Source organism: Aulonocara stuartgranti (genome assembly GCF_965226115.1).
Source record: "Aulonocara stuartgranti genome assembly, chromosome: 19".
NCBI lineage: Eukaryota > Metazoa > Chordata > Actinopteri > Cichliformes > Cichlidae > Aulonocara > Aulonocara stuartgranti.
The window spans coordinates 18,707,633-18,724,346 of NC_138955.1; the positions used below are offsets into that span (position 1 = coordinate 18,707,633).

The window sequence follows — 16,714 nt, forward strand, 5'->3', positions numbered from 1 at the left end:
GCAAAGACATCCAGGTGACCTTTTGACCCCCGGGCTGCATGTTTGTCACCTCTGTGCTAGTATACTTTACCTTTACAGGCCACGATTTCCCTCCTTTTCCAGTCGTTGCTCTTGCCACAGTTTCTAGCAGTAAGCAGAATCCAAATGCAGGACTCGCAGACAAAACAAAGTAAATGAAAACTAACCTTCAATTAAGTCAACAAAAATAACACTCCAAACTCTTGGAAAGAGCACACACAGGGCATTAACACACACAAAAACAACAGGAAACTGAGGCTATATACAAACACACAGACATGCAATCAATGGAAGAGGAAACAGGTGGGAAATGGGGCACAGCTAAAACTAATCACATACAAAAGAAGTAAAACTAAATACAAAACACGAGAGACTAATCATGACGACGAAGAAGATGCGGGAGAAGATTAATAACTCAAAGAACGCAAAATCCAAGCAAACACAAAACCTTAAACAGAAGCTAAACAAGGAGAAATAACCTGAACCTCACAATGACAAAACCCACAGGCCATGATGGCGCTATGCCAAACTGGCTGCAGGTTAAACCACAGACAGCCCAAAGCTGTGGCCTGAAGAGGCCGTGTGCTATCTGGAATCAAGGAAGTCATAACTGACATGGATGGTCTCAAAGCTGTGGATGTTTGTTTATGTGCTGCAGCTCTTCACCGAGTCCTCATCTTCAAATTTTATAACAGAGGTGTTTTGATGAAATTTTACAAACCTGAACCTAACGTGGAGCTTCAGAGGAACAGAAACAATCCCAGTTTAATAAATCAGAATATTCTTTTGGTGCATGCACATCAGTATGAATCCTGCAGTTTTAGAAATAAAACCTCTGATATGTCATGCTTAAATAACTGCATGATATATATTTTTTGTAGTTACATATACAAAACATAGACTGTGTGTATAAACATGCTGTAACTGCACAGAATCAAAATCTCAGGAGACAATGAAAGCCTGGATGTTGAGGTTGAGCCAATTGGAGATGCAGAACGTGGCCTGTCGTGTTCCTCATGTGTGTGTGTGTGCGTGTGTGTGTGTTTGTGTGTACCAACCTTGTCATTAGCACTTTCTGCTGTTGCTGCTGTGGTCCAGCTCTGCTCCAAAGGCTGCTGACTTCCTGCATATAAATGAACAATGAAAAGAAAAGTGTGCAGAGATATTGAAACAGCATATTAAAACTGGACCTGGGTGTGCTGAGCCCTGTGACCTGGCAGACATGTGACTGACACACACAGAAACAGAGCCTTGGCCTTAATTAACCACCGAAGCGCGCGTGTTCGCCTTATCGCAAGGATAAACGAACAGGATGTGAAAATCTGCTTTCTTTTCCCGTCCACCGCATACTAATCATTATTATTATTTTAACACTGTATTTTCAAAATAGAGAATATTTACAGCAAATACTGACGACATAATTGGTGTTCACAAAAAGAACAATAACAATATAGTAAAAAAAAGAGAGAAAATCCTTTTTTTGCACCCAAAAAGAAAAAAAGGGATCCACTTATCTGTCCTTATATGTCATAATTAATTATTATGACATATTAATATCTTCAGTTGAATGTAAGCTCTCCTTTAAGGATGTCAGCACTAGGGATGGGTACCGTCATGGCACCGGTTCTGACATAAACGGTAGTAACCAGACCGAAAAGCAGCGCACATTTCGGTGCTTTATTTCGGTGCTTTTTTTTTCCTGAGCTGTGATACACTTTAGATTCTAGCCAATCATTTTACGTTTCCGAGGATAGTAGGCGGGGCCAGGTACGTACGTTCTTTTAGAGCAGAGCTACAGATTAAAAATGTCCAAGGAGGACCGGTCAAAAGTCTGGCTGTACTTCACAGCAAAATATGCAAACTCAGCAGCAACAAGTGCTTTAAGCTGATACTGTGATACTGTCAAAGGAGGTAACACCTCAAATCCGATGAAACACCTGGCGACGCATAGCGTTTTTTTTAAAAGCCCAGAAATGCGCCGTATTTGATAGCTTGGTGGGAGACCTCACACCGTGCACATCTACTGCGGGTGGGTTGCCAGTTATCGGAGCCGGAGCAACATCCCCCAAAAACCCGAAGAATAGAGTCCTGGCCCCTAGCTCTGCCAGTGTAGCAGAAACGATGACGGATGATGACGGCAGCAGCAGCCGTTCTTCTCTGCGTGAGTAGCTTAATGTTGTTCGTGTGTAATTTACGTTGAGTAGGCTAACCACGTTATTACATTAATGCATGTAAGGTGAACTAGCAAACATCATCATAGCTACATGCGGCTGTCTTCTTGTTTGATGGCAGATACTCCCTTCACCCTGGCCAAAAAGGCTAAAATGACCAAAGAAAAAGTGGAAAACAGTTAAACTTGAGAGGTTTTTGGAAAAAGTTTGTGTTTTTTCCATTGTTTAAGCACTGCTTCCAGCCAAGAGTGATACCATATATGCCCCATAGCTGCAGAAAAGGCTAACATTGTTATCTTTTCACAAAAAAACAGCTGAACATGAGAGGTTTTTGGACAAAGTTGGTGTTCTCCATTCTTTAAGCACCGGTTTGAGCACCGTTTAAGCACCGGCACCGTTTCAAAAGTACCGGTTTGGCACCGGTATCGGATAAAACCTAAACGATACCCATCCCTAGTCAGCACATAGATCACTGGGCAGCCCCAATAAAAATTGCCCAGGATCTTTACAAACTTTACTTTTTACAACTCCACTTATCTTTTAACTACATATTTCCAAAACTTGGAAATATAAGGGCATTCCCAAAAACAGTGAATACACATTCCTAGGGGGTGACCTGTTGGAATGTATTTGATTCACCACAGGACACCATATTTTCCATGTATTATCTTATATTGAATTCCTTTATTTATTACTTAGAAATAAGGAATGGGATCATTTACACTAAACCTCCCAAATATCCTCACCATAGGCTTTCTGTAAATCATCCTGAGAACATTCCCAGCATTGTGATTATATTATTTCTGCAGGATGTTGTAAAAACCCAAAATAAAACCTTTATTTAAAGCAAACTTCACAATAATTTTCTATGGAGCCTGGAAGTGAGCAGGAATCCTGCGACGTCACATAGTGACAAATTTGAAGATATGCATAAAAATCTTTCTGAGGAAGGCCAAAGGTATTTTGAAACTGGGCAAAGGTCATAAGTTTGTTATTTTCATCAAACAGGTCTGCTGTTAGTTTGACACCTTTTCTGCACCAGGATCCAAATACAAGCAGGGAGAAAATCTCTCTTGCTGAGAGGAGGTGTAATGTGGGTAACTAAATCCTTCCTACCAATTTATGTCTGTTTATATCTCGCCATCTTATCATTGTGTTTGGAAGAATTGGATTGTCTTTCGTTTTGAAGCTGGGTTTATTTTCTACATGTAAGCTCTCCTACTAAATCAAAGGCATTACATCCCCATTTCTCAAAAGGAGTTTAAGATAACAGTAAAGCCACTCATGGATGAGCCTGCCATGACATGCCCAATTATAAAATTATAATGTCTAATGTTAGGGAAGGATAAACCTCTGCAGAGAGCTGCACAGTCTTCTCCCTTGCCAAATAAATTTAGAAAAGTCTTTTTCAGTCTCTTTTGCTATCTTAGAAATATATAGTGGTAACAACTGAACAGAATAAAGTAATCTTGGCAGGATATTCATCTTTATAAGAGTTATTCTACCCATCCATGAAGCTGTCAGATTCATCCATCTTGTAAGGTCCTTCCTTTTTTTTTTTCTTTTTGCACTCTGGTCAAATTGTGCCTCAAGAAGGTGTCAATTCAGAGTCAGTCCAGAAGAAAGGGGAAACAGATGGATGTGAAGTTTTACTATAAAACCAACTGGCATTGCTCTTGATTTTATCAAAGTTAATTTTATAGCCTGAGATCCAAAAAAGATAAACCCCCTGACGAGTGAGGCTCTTATCGCCCAACTAGCTCAACCAATGTTGACGGCAAAACTTTCCCCAAAATCCTGGTTAAAAGATTCGAGAACTATCTCCCTCTCTTAGTTAAATCAGACCAGACTGGTTTAGTTAAAAACAGAGCACCTCTTACAAACATGAGAAAATTATAATTATCCAGTTTTCTATAGTGAATAAGATACAGGAGCTTATTATGTCCATGGGTGCAGAGAAGGCTTTTGATCGGGTAGAGTTGCCTTATTCATTTGAGGTCTTAGAAGAGTTTGTACTTGGAGAGGGCTTTATCAATTTTGTCAATTTTGGTCATAAGAAACCATAATAGTACAACAGCACTTCAAACAGATTCTGTGCAAACAAGATATTTTTTGCATGCTGATGATGATCCTCTTCATCTCTACAAATCTATACTCATGTTAATGTTGATCATTCAACATTTTTGGATCTCTTACTAATACCTTAAAATAACTTAATTACATGTAATTATGTAGCTCTGTATTTATCTGTTTTTAATCTATTAATTGCAGGATTCATCTTAGATCTACTAAGATAATAATAATAATGGATTGCATTTATATAGTGCTTTTCGGGGCCCTCAAAGCACTTTACAATCCCACTATTCATTCACTCACATTTGTAGCCACAGCTGCCCTGGGGCAGACTGACAGAAACGAGGCTGCCATATCGCGCCATCGGCCCCTCTGGCCAACACCAGTAGGCGGCAGGTGAAGTGTCTTGCCCAAGGACACAACGACCAAGACTGTCCGAGCCGGGGCTCGAACTGGCAACCTTCCGGTTACAAGACGAACTGCCAACTCTTTGAGCCACGATCGCTCAAAGAGTTGAGCTCAAATGAGACAGGTTCAATCTGGGCTAATCCCAGGCAGCTCCAACTTTCACCTCCAGCCAATAAAGCAGCCACAGCAGCACTCCCCATTCAATAAAGTAGTTAAAATTGTATTTAAGCACCAGCAGAGAGAAAGTTCACATCAAGCAGATCAATAACTAAATATACTGTGTACTCTGCACTTTGGTTTTCACCGTGGGACATCGATCCATCAGTCCATCCATAATCTGACTCTTATCGCGGGAAAGCGGTCTGAGAAGAAATGCTCAGACCTTCCTTTTGATGTAATCACTCCAGAAGTGTCAGGATTTCCTACTCAGCAGACATGCTGAGACACCTCACCTCAGAGGGATCCAGGAGGTATCCTAGTCTGATGATGAGCTATGGCGCCCTTTGAGGTGAGGAGGGTTGCTTCTCTGGGTTGGGAATGAATGACTGCACCAAGTGGTGGAGTTTAATACAGATATCTAAAAATAATTTGGTTTTCTGAATGCTAACCTGAACTAACGAACTGCTTAATGAGATTCTAGTCGTGTTTCTGTGATACTCACAGCCTGTGCATGCATCTTGCAAACGTTAGCCTATATCCTTCTTTCAAACATATTTGTTTGGACCATGGATGTGACCAAGCACACATTGGTTACATCCATCACTCATATACAATCTGTGCTGTGGGCCATATTGCTTCTATTAAGTTACCTCTGTTCCATTCAAATAAGACCAGTTTGCTCTCCATGGACGGACCAATAATTTTTAGGTAATGTGGATTAATTACAGAAGTCTTGATGATGGAAAGTGATATCCTTGCACAGGAAGTGCAAACTCACCACAGGCACCTTCAATAAGGCACTGAGGGCAGATGAAGCTAAATTAGCCTAGGAGCAGGTAATGCATTAGGGTAATGTGATGCTCCAGTCCCTGGAGAGCTATTGGCTCATTTAAGAAGCTGTTTTATTGTATTAGGTGCAGAGCCAAACACAAGCTGGCAGCAGAAGTGTGGGACAGTTTGGCTGCCGCAGGGGGCTGCACCAACAAATCCATCCCTTACAAGCACAGATGATGTTACTCTTTCTGTAGCTACGTGCGCTCACAGCTCAAAACCACATCTGTACTAAAGAAGCAGGCGGACCACAGGGAGAGAGAAGCGCTCCACAGCAGCAGACCAAATGAGCTGCTGTTCTTTTTATGTTACCACAGATCTCCTGGCATATGAACTGCGACTGGATAAAATCTGAGATCCAGACACCATAATGAAAAAATCTCAACAGACACGAGAAAGCTTTAATGGGCTGAGCCAAGATGAAAAAAAACTTGGTGGTGATTAATTCATTTTTCTGAAAAGACTTCACAGCTCGCTAACAGACGATAATAATGAGATTCTAATGAATGATAATTGAGCTTTTTAATGACTGAGGGGCAAGACGGGAACCAGCAGGTGGTGAGGTTGTCCCGTCCCTGTGGGGAGCACCAGACGCAGGCACAAAAACACACCAGCGCTACAGTGACGCCAGTACATGCCTGCTGATGAATGCTTTGGCCGGTAACTCTCAACAAACGTTACACAATCGCTCATTCGTTGATTAAGAAGTTTACGGGGGAAAATCGGGTCATTTCGCCTGCCTGGTTTCACAAAGTTCTTCTTTATGGCTGCCAGCACATCAAAGAGTTGTTTTGGCAGAATATCGCCTGGCGTTTCAGCAGCATTTGTCTGCCCCCTCGCCGTCACACCCCTGCCATTATGTAACTCTAATCATCTTATCTGGCTAATTACTGACCGAGACCCTGAACTCACCTCTAAACCTCATGCACAGCACTTATACCGTGTTTTTCCCACGTTCTCTTCAAATAATACCCCCAAATCCTTTTTTTTTTTGGTTTAACACCAACAGCTGGATATAAACGTAGTTTTTACTGAGAGCTTTAATGAATTCAGTGTGTATGTGTATTTGTTTTGCTGTACCTTGTGTCCAGGAAGGGCAGTGTCTGAGGTAGAAGCTGACCTCGGGCCTCCTGGCTCCCCACTGCTGAAGGAGATCCAACAATAACAACTCCTGAGGGAGAACTCGCTCTGAGAACAGACGAAGGGTGAGAAAACATTTGACAAAGATCCCACTAATTACATAACGTCACACTATTGTGTTATAGAGCTAGAAAGAGATAATTCAGAATTCTTACTTTGTTAAACAGCACATTTACAATTTTATCAGGTCGACATGTATAATTTCACTGACTAGTTTCAAAAAATTACCTGTGCACGTCGTGTACGGCCAAAATTGTCTATAAACGTATCCTCCACACATAGATACTGTAAAATATGTCTTTTTTTACAAACTGTGCAAAAGCTCCTTATAAGAGAATGAATAATCTTTGCTTTGGAATAATGAATAAGAATTCAAAATTGCAGCTGTATTGTTGTTGGCTGTACATCAAGCCACACATGAAAGGTTTGCAACATATATGCAGCATATGCAAGACAGCAACCTATCACCATTGTCTGCACAGTGACAGTGAAACGCACAAAACCCCAAACCTCTTTCTGAGTGGAGCGGGGCTTTAAGGATTTATTTTTACCCTTTTTTGCAAATGTTAGTGTGGAAAAAACCCAGAGAATCAATATTTTCACAGTGAAGTAAGCCAGCTGTGCCCTTGAGGCACAGCCTGTTGTCACGCACCAACACTCCGCACACAATTTATGCCGCCATCTATTATGTGCTGCTTTACACAGACACTCACGAAGACATGGTGTAGTATTAGAGCCGTTTATATCCTGTCTGGCCGCTCAGTCACATCACAAAGCCGCACAAACGCACCGCCGTTACTGCGCAGGCTTCACCGCGTCGACAGCTATGACTGAATGAATGTGGGCCACGCTTTAATGGATGCCCTCAGTGTGTGAATGAGATGGGCTGGTCTATTCATATAGTAAACTTGGAGCACACAGCACTCTTGATTTCACAAGCTGAAGCCGCAGCATACTGTAGGTCTGACTCGGTTTATAATTAGCTTCACAGCAAGTGACTCAGATCTGAGTTACGCCGTGTCGATTATCCTGTCTCTTAATGCAAGATTATAATCATGCAAGTGCTCCGATGCTCCAAAGACAGACTGCCAGTAGTAATTATATGAGCTGGACTCTTTATGACGAGTGTATGGATAAAGAGATGCACTGTGAGAATAGTCCAGTCCCGTTCAGCTAATTTTCTAGATGTAATATCCTGTCTTGTCTTGGCTGATTTCTAACTTTGGTCAAGATTTCTTACTGATTATGATTATAAGCCTGGGCGCCTCCAGGGTGAGGTGTTCAAGGGCACGTCCCACTGGGAGGAGGCCCGGGGCAGACCCAGGACATGCTGGAGAGATTATATTTCTTGGGTGGCCTGGGAATGCCTTGATGTTCACTCGGACAAGCTGGAGGTGGCCGGGGAGAGGGAGGTCTGGGCTTCTCTGCTTAGGCTGCTGCCCCTGTGACCCGGCCCCGGATAAGCGGAAGATGGACGGATGGATTATGATTATAAGTTAACAGAAGATATGAATAGCGGGTTGTTTTAGGGATACATTAGGGATATCCCCTCTCTTTGACATCACTGAGGCGAGAGCAGAAAACCTGACTTAAACAGAGCAGAACTGAGCTTACAGCTTACTGGGGTTATTTGTACTTACACTGACCTCCTTATTTGAAAGTTTGGTTTTAATATGAGCATCCACCACTGGACCAGAGATGTGACAGAATTTAAGCACCTAAAAGGGCCACTGACACTGATCAAATGATGCCACTTTTCAGCTCCGTGTGTGAATCTGCAGCTGCTGAATAATGCATTCGGCGTCTCCACTTTAAAGCTTTCATGAAGTTAATGTCTTGCATTTGCAGCATGTGCTGCTTTCCTTAAGTGATACTAATCAATAAGCATTATCAACCAATGAATGGACTCACCATGCCCGTTCCATACTTCAGCTAGGTGACACTCCCCCTCACCGGCCTCTTTGCAGTACTCCACCACATCGATAACTCTGGTCGCTGGAGTGACAGGGACCTCAGTTAGCATCTGCTGGGTGTCATTGAGGTAAACTGTCAGGATCACCTGCAATCAAAGAAAAATCAGGTTAATATCACTTAGATATTATTTTATATGGACTCAAACTCAGTAAGATTGTTTCCTATGACTCACTGGCTGGAATCAGATCACCAATCTCCAAATGCTGATTAAATAACTAATTTATCAGCCATATTTAAACTCTTATTTTGAAGGAGTTATTGTGGCTGGTAGCGATGATTACATTCAAAGCTAAAAATCCCAGTATGAAGTCAAGACCACCTCTGCAGCTGGATTTCATTATGTGCAGACAACAGGTGAGTCAGCTGTGATATTCAAGTGAAAAATAAATTTAATATAAAAGTAATGTATTAAAAAAACAACACATGTTAATGTTGGGCGATATGAAGGTGACCAAGGAGCAGGGGCAGATTTTGTCCAACAAAAGCATGATATAGTCCTTCATCCATGTCATCACAACACTGATCTCAGCTTAATAACCTCACAAAATCAATATTGTGAGGTCTCACTTTGAATCCTGAGTTACTGTTTTTCTTTGTTGTCTTTTTCTTGTTTTATTTTGGCGTTTCTTTTCTTTCATTTTTAATGTGAGTTTAATGTGCGTCTTCCCCTCTTTCAGTGGCAGATTCTCTTTGTACTCCATGTGAAGTTTTTTTTAGTGTTATAATTCTGTTTTCTGGTGTTTGCCTCTGAATACTCTTTGTTGGGTTTGCTTGTCTGATTTTTATGGACGTCCTCTTTACTTTTTGGCCCAGTAAAGACTGAATCTTTAATTTGTTTTCGAATCTTGTCCTACTCTATTAGTTGTGACACATAACTGGTTGTACACAGAGTAACACACACGGCCAATTCTCTCTATGACAATGGCAAACCCAGCCTAATCCATCCATCCATCAATCCTGCTTATCTGGGTCTGCGTCGCTGGGGCAGCAGTCAAAGAAGAGGTATCTCCTCCATCTTTGCCTGTGGGTCTCCACCAATTGGGACCTGCCTGAAACACCTCGCTTAGGAGACATCGGGTCAGATGAATGACCTCAACGGGCTCTTTTTAATGTGGAATAGCAGCTCTACTCTGAGCCCCTCCAGAATGATTGAGCACCTCACCCTATCTCTAAGGGAGAACCCAGACTTTCCCTGGAAAAAGCTCATTTCTGCTGCTTGTATCCATGATCTCATTCTTCTGGTCACGACCTAAAACTTGTGGATAGGTGAGGGCAAGATCATCTTTACTACTGCTGCACCAATCTGCCACTTCCTCCCCAGGTCACCAATCAACAAGACTCCAGATCACTTGAACTCCAACCAGGGTGGGCACTCCACTTTGTTCCAGCTGAGAACCGTGGGCTCACTCTCATTTTAGTGTCCGTTTATTTCTGTTAACATAAATAGAAAAAGCACTTTATGATTTTAAAGGTGATCTGCGGAGTACTGATCCCCTCTCAATAATTTTGTTATCAAATCCTGTATATTCTGCAGCCAAAAGATTAAAATGTCAATCAGAAAAGGACATCCTGTGTTATCGTCAGTGATGTCACTGGTGATGTCACGCCAGATAGTCAGCCGGCAGTCGAAAGATAAATTTAGGGTAATCTGGGATAGGAGTGCATCGACACACCACAGCGCTCACAGATACATATACACTTTTTAATCTCAGTGTTGCTTTTTCTTTTCTCTCACGCACACACACAAACACACACAGTCTTCCTGTGCAGATACTACAGTATGCACACACTCAAAGTATACTCTGTACACTAATCCTCAGTATTCTATATACCTGTCCCAGATCATGTCAAGTAATCTCTGGCTGCATGCAGACGGACAGAGCAGAGACACGGGCTCTAAAGCTTGGATTAGACACACACACATACACCCACGAGTAAACTCCTAAACCCTGCAAACACACCAGGGGTTTTACTCGTCCACAAATCATTCAAAGTAGGCTAATCGTGGCCTCAGAAGCGCTGTTATGTTTTTCACATGGTCAGAAACATCATTTGTTACACTCACGGGGTGCCGGCTGCAATAAAAGAACATCAAATCATCCAGTGTGCTTTTCTCCTTTAAGTGATTTAATAAAAAAAGACTACACAAAGCAGACAAAGACGAATGCAGTGCAAACACGCTGTCGGTGAATTTCACTAATAATAAATGCTGTATTTGAAACACTGTCTGCAGCACATTTTCTTGTATTTTGACCTTCGAGTGACTGAGTGTGATCACTTATTTATTTACATGTGGCCCTGTAATGTTTTTAATTGTGAAACTGGAAAGTTCGTGGTGTGAGACAATCTGTTTCTCCTAAAACTTTGGCCTGTGAGGGATCATTTATTTCCCAGCATGGCCTTTGGTTTTAATGTCATTTATTGGTAATTAATCAGGCGTCTCATATTAACAGTTATATCTTTCAGATCTTTTAGTAATCTAAATATTTTAAGCGTGTCTCGAGAAATTGTTTCAATTATTACAAATCTACAGTCTTGATGTACAAAGGAAAGTCAAATGAGGGACCGTGCCGAGTGATACAACACAAACATTATAAAAAATGAGGCAGGCCTTTATTGTGGCTGATCAAAAGTCTCAAATACAAAAGTCCAACCAGAACCAGAATCAAAAGAACACTGAATATGCAGAAAAATCAAACAGGAACAAAGCAGCAAACACAGACAGGAACATAACAGATGCTTTGATAAAAGACAAAGAGAAGATGAATTGATTGATGAGCCTTTCTGGAACTAAAACCTCACTGTTGCTCATCTGAACTCAGACTTTCCTGAGAAGGGATGCAAAGAAACCAAAATACAAAGACCAAAGACAGAGTGAGGAACAGAGAGGAAAACACTGAGGGAACCAAGTCTACAGCAAAGAATAAAAATCAAAGCCATAATGTAAAAACAGTAAAATACTGTAGGTGAGCTTCCTCCAGCTCATCTATGGTGCTAGCATCCTGCAATACACGATTCACTCAAGCATAATTTAAAGGTTTAAATGAAACTGTATTTTCTGTTAAACAATCAGATCAGGCTGGTCTAAGCAAGTAAGTTGTATGATTTGTATTTTGTATCAAAATTATTTCAAACCATAACAATTAAAGGAGATCTCAAATTCATCCTTTAAATAAATAAATCAGTTTATTTGCTGAAGCAGTTCAATCGCATGAAGGTAAAGCTGAGCTCTCGGATCCCTCACAGGCTGCCATGTTAACCAGCTGCGTTAAACCTAAAGGCTTGGACACGATGTCTGAGAAGAAAACAAACACTGTTTTGCACTTCGCTGATGTCGTCCTGCATTAAACTTTCCAAAAGCTTCTTCTGGGTTATTATGAACACTGCATAAAAACACGAGCTGACGCGTACAATAGAAAGCTTTTTACCTCCAAATTCTGTCCCAGCTCTGTCTAACATACTGTCCTCACATAACTCCTGCATCCAAACTACAGTCTTCTTTTACAGTTTACCTGGAACTGAAAACCTTATTATGGTGTCAAACTGAAGCATGAAAAGAAAAAAAGATTTTGTGAGCCACTTTGTTAAGAAATATCTAAGTTTCATGATATCGTTTCACCTCCCATGTAAGAGGCTTCTTCATTTCTAAAAAATGGCGGAAAGTCCCAGGTACCATATATCATACCTACAGCCATGTTATAATAATAGCGCTGTATTGGATTGTAGATTCACCATTTGGTAGCATGGCTACAAGCACAATTTGGGCACCTGTTGCTGACCATGTCCATCCCTGTATGACCACAGAGCTTCAGCAGGATGATGCACCATCTATCTGTCTGTCTGTCAATCTTGTTAACATGGAGATTAATCTTTGTGGAATTTTTCTGGCACCTTGTTGAATCTATGCCACAGAGAATTAGGAAAGCTTGGAAGAAAAAAAAGGAGCCGGTCCAACTCAGTACAAGCAAGGTGTACCCAATGAAGTTACAGGTAAATGTGTATCAGTGACACAAAGCAAAAGATCACAAACCAGAAATTCCAATTTTCTATTTTGCAGCAGCACATTTATGTCCTAACTTTAACTCTATACTTTGTGCACATGCAGACCTCTAAAGTTAACAGACCTTTAGTGACTTTCCTAATGTCAGCAAGCATTTAAAGCAGAGTCAGCCTGAAACCAAAAGAACTGACAGTCAACCTTTGAATAATAATAAAGTTCACGGGGACCAGAACTTACTAGGAAAACCACAATGTAAAGATCAGGAATAAAAGCTTTAGTAACAGAACTCACCGTTAGAATAATAACATAAACCCAAACTAAAAAAATGTTCATCAAGAATCTGAAACTCAAAAGCACCGTGACAGCATGTTAGGATCAGTAAAATCACTTGTACTAGTGCTCACTGATCATGTGAACATAATGACCTCACAGTAATGACAGTTCCTTCCTGGCTATCAGTGACTGAGACACACAGAGGCAGATTGAGCTGTAGTTCCTGAAATGCCTGTGGGGCTGAATGGAGTGACTCGGGCTATTTTCAGCATTAGAGAAGGAAAAAACAGAAAGTCAGATAGAGGAAGAGTGAGCCAGGGTGACAAACAGCCCGTGTTAGTGTCTGCAGGAAACAATCAATGCTCGTTTTATTAGTCATTTTAAAACAACACGTTAGCCTCTATCAGGGCCCAAAACTCAAGTACAGAAAACTCCGTCCAGACCTTTCCTAGCAAAAACTAAATAAAACTCACACAACTAACTTCATCATGTTAGACTGAGAAGAACATATATGAAAAAGCAAAGTAGAGCTCTTCTCTCACTCACCCACTGTTTGCTTTTCCTGGTTTGGAGCTGCTGCTTCTTCTTCTTCTGTTTCCTACAATTACTCAGTTTGAAGTTTTCAGACAGAAACACCAGCCGCTCCAAAACCAGCCCCCAAAAACGCCTCATTGGAAAATCACTGAGCAGAAGCACACACACCAGCGTGTGTACACGTGTGTGTGTGTGTGTGCGTGCATGTGTGTGTTTGAGAGCGAGAGTGAGATATATAATTGATGGTGTCAGACAGAGAAGGTAGTGTGTCTGTAGGTGAGAGTCTTTCAAATGTACGTGGAGCAGGGAATACAAATGTGAGAGAGGGTGTCAGTGAGGGAGGAGGGAAGGGAGTCGGCTTTCAGTAAATATAAGGAGAGGGGGTGAGGAAGATGAGCCATAAGAAAGGAAAGGCCAGACTCTGTTCGTGTCTGTTGTTGGGAGTAGACCGTGAGCTGATATTGTTATATGTTCATCATACATCTGGCATGACGGGGGCGGTTCTATTTTTTTGTCGGTGACTGAGTCAAAGGTTTGACTGTAAAACTCGGACGCTTGTCACCATTCAGTTTTAGGTAAAAGTTTAGTTCTTCATGATAAAAGTAAACCAACTTCCAGCTGCTGTGAAAGGCTGCAGTTGGTTTAAATACAACTCGACCTGACGGAAACAAAACAGAGCTTTATTTTAAAGAACATCTGTTAACCACAGTCATATAAAGATGATGTTAAAACAAAAGTAACAAAAAAACAAATCAAGTAGCTAGATGCAGAGGACAGGAAGCACAGGAACATAGATGATGGAGCCAAGAAGGAACACAGACAACAAAGACCATCCCTGATTCTTGTCCCTCTCATCGTGGATGCAGGTGGAGGAGGGGAGCAAAGTACGAGCGGGGAGGACTCGAGACATCGAGACGATGGTATTTGGTACAGCTGCATCACAGATAGTTTTGTTTTAGATGAATTAAAACTACAGCTGAATTTTATAACCTCAGGTGTTGCACTATGAATGACATGTTTTCTATTTAGGACAATGTGATCAAACCTTTTGTTTTTTAAATCATGCACACAGAAGCAGAGCAAATCAGAAGATGAGGAAAGGATGAGGTCACTATGTGACTTTGTTCCACGTTATAAATTTCTCATTTATGAGCTTTTAATTTGACTTTTAGCTTTTAATTGCTGTAATTGCAGTAATTCTTATGTCTAATGAGTAAATTATTGCGTATTAGGGAAGCATAAAGTCTATCACTCACTGTACTTTTCAGCTAACTGGTTATAAAAGAACAAAAAGCTCAACTCTGTGAGTTAACCCTCTCTCGTAACACTCTGCTATTAGCCCTTCCAAGCAAATAGCTAATAGCTCTTCCAAGTTTTGTCAATTGTGATTCACGTGTCAAAAAAAACTATCACGTGGCAACAGCCCAGTGCATTTAGGGATGTAGACATGGTCAAGATGACCTGCTGATGGTCAAACAGAGCATCAGAATGGGGAAGAAAGGTGATTTAAGTGACTTTAAGTGTGTCACGTTTAGGGGTGACAGACAGGCTGATCTGAGGATTTCAGAAACTGCTGATCTGCCTGGATTTTCCTGCACAACCCTCTCTAGGGTGAGAATGGTCTGAAAAAGAGAAACTATCAGTGAGCGGCAGTTCTCTGGTTGAAAATGCCTTGTTAATGCCAGAGTCGGGAGAAAAAGACCAGAATACTTCAGGCTGAGAAGAAGAGAACAGTAACTGAAATAACTTAGTATAGCCAAGGTATGCATGAGAGTATATCTGAATGCAGAAGCAGAAGAGCACACAGGGTGCAGTTCCTCTCAGCCAAGAACTGGAAACTGGGGCTACAAATTTTACCATAAAGACTGCCTGGTTGTTTCAGTCTTGATTTCTGCTCCAACAATTGGATAATTTTCAAAATTTGTCATAAATGACTTGAAAGCATGGCTCTATACTGCTTTGTATCAGCTGTTCAGATTGGTGGTGTGGTAATGGCATGATATTTTTGACAGACTTTGGTCCCCTTGGTACCAACTGAGCGTCATTTAGACTCCACTGCTTACCACAGTACTGTTGCTGGCCATATTACCGTAATCCCTTTATGGCCACAGTTATCCTGGTGCTAGGTTATCTAGGAAAACACGCCATTTCACAAAGCTCAAATTATCTTGAACACGTGTAAATCATAGATCATGGATGTGTGGCTAATTCATCTGCAGCAGCTGTGTGATCCTATCACCTTGTTGAATCCATGCCATGAAGAATTAAGGCGGCTCTAAGGCAAAAAGGAGGTAAACGTTGGTTATAGCAAGGTGTAACTAATAAAGCGGGCAGTCAGTTTAATGTTTGTTGAACAATTACTGCAAAGTGAAATTTTTAAAAAACCTCAACTTAAGAGAAACACCTAAATATAACAATGAAACCACACCACCACCTAATAAACTACAAATCTGCAGAAATATGAGCGTATCTGTATTATTTGAGCTGTGGTGTGGATTGAAGCTGTCCAGCAGCAGCAGTGGTAAAGCTGGAGGGCAGAGATTAGAGAGGCTGCACTGATATGCTGCAGCATGACTGCACTGACACACACACACACACACACACACACACACACACACACACACACACACACACACACACACACACACACACACACACAGATAGGACACAGAAGGTACACTGGCAGAAGAGCTTCACCCCTCGCTCTCTGTTCCTGTCACACAAGGTCACATGTTGGGTGCATGTGCTCAAACACACACAGATACCCTCTGTCTCTGCGGCAGCTATTGGCAGAAAATCAGTACACAGTTCAGTAGAAAAGAGACGTTACATTAACATGCACTGTGACTAAATCTACTGTTCCTCCTGTTCTTGCACACGCGTAATCAGAAATCTTCAACACAGATTATTTATCATGTGACTCTGACTGATATTTATGCCCCACAATCCTTTGCAGCTGCTGCCTGAAGACACTTGAGCCAGACAGTGATGAGTGAGAAGGACTTTTCTTGATTAAAGAGTTATATTCAGAGATACTCGAATTCAAGTGAAGAGCATCATTAAGACGTTTCATCAGTCACACGTGTCATTAATAGATAAGTGGAAAGATTAACTTTTAATCACATAGCAGGCA

At 41.3% G+C, this 16,714-nt stretch overlaps 1 protein-coding gene across 2 annotated transcripts in view; it reads right to left on the reverse strand.

Moving 5' to 3' along the window:
* The window catches only part of LOC309694827 (apoptosis-stimulating of p53 protein 1-like), a 46,081-nt gene extending 32,347 nt beyond the window's left edge, over window positions 1–13,734 (reverse strand). For both annotated transcript variants that reach the window (XM_082515062.1, XM_082515061.1), the window contains exons 1-4: window positions 13,594–13,734; window positions 8,712–8,859; window positions 6,741–6,848; window positions 1,077–1,141 (exon numbers count right to left, since the gene is read on the reverse strand). In XM_082515062.1, the coding sequence (XP_082371188.1) occupies window positions 1,077–1,141; window positions 6,741–6,848; window positions 8,712–8,859; window positions 13,594–13,719 (447 nt within the window). In that variant the 5' untranslated portion in view covers window positions 13,720–13,734. The remainder of the gene's footprint in view (window positions 1–1,076; window positions 1,142–6,740; window positions 6,849–8,711; window positions 8,860–13,593) is intronic.
* Between the last annotated feature and the right edge of the window lie 2,980 nt (window positions 13,735–16,714).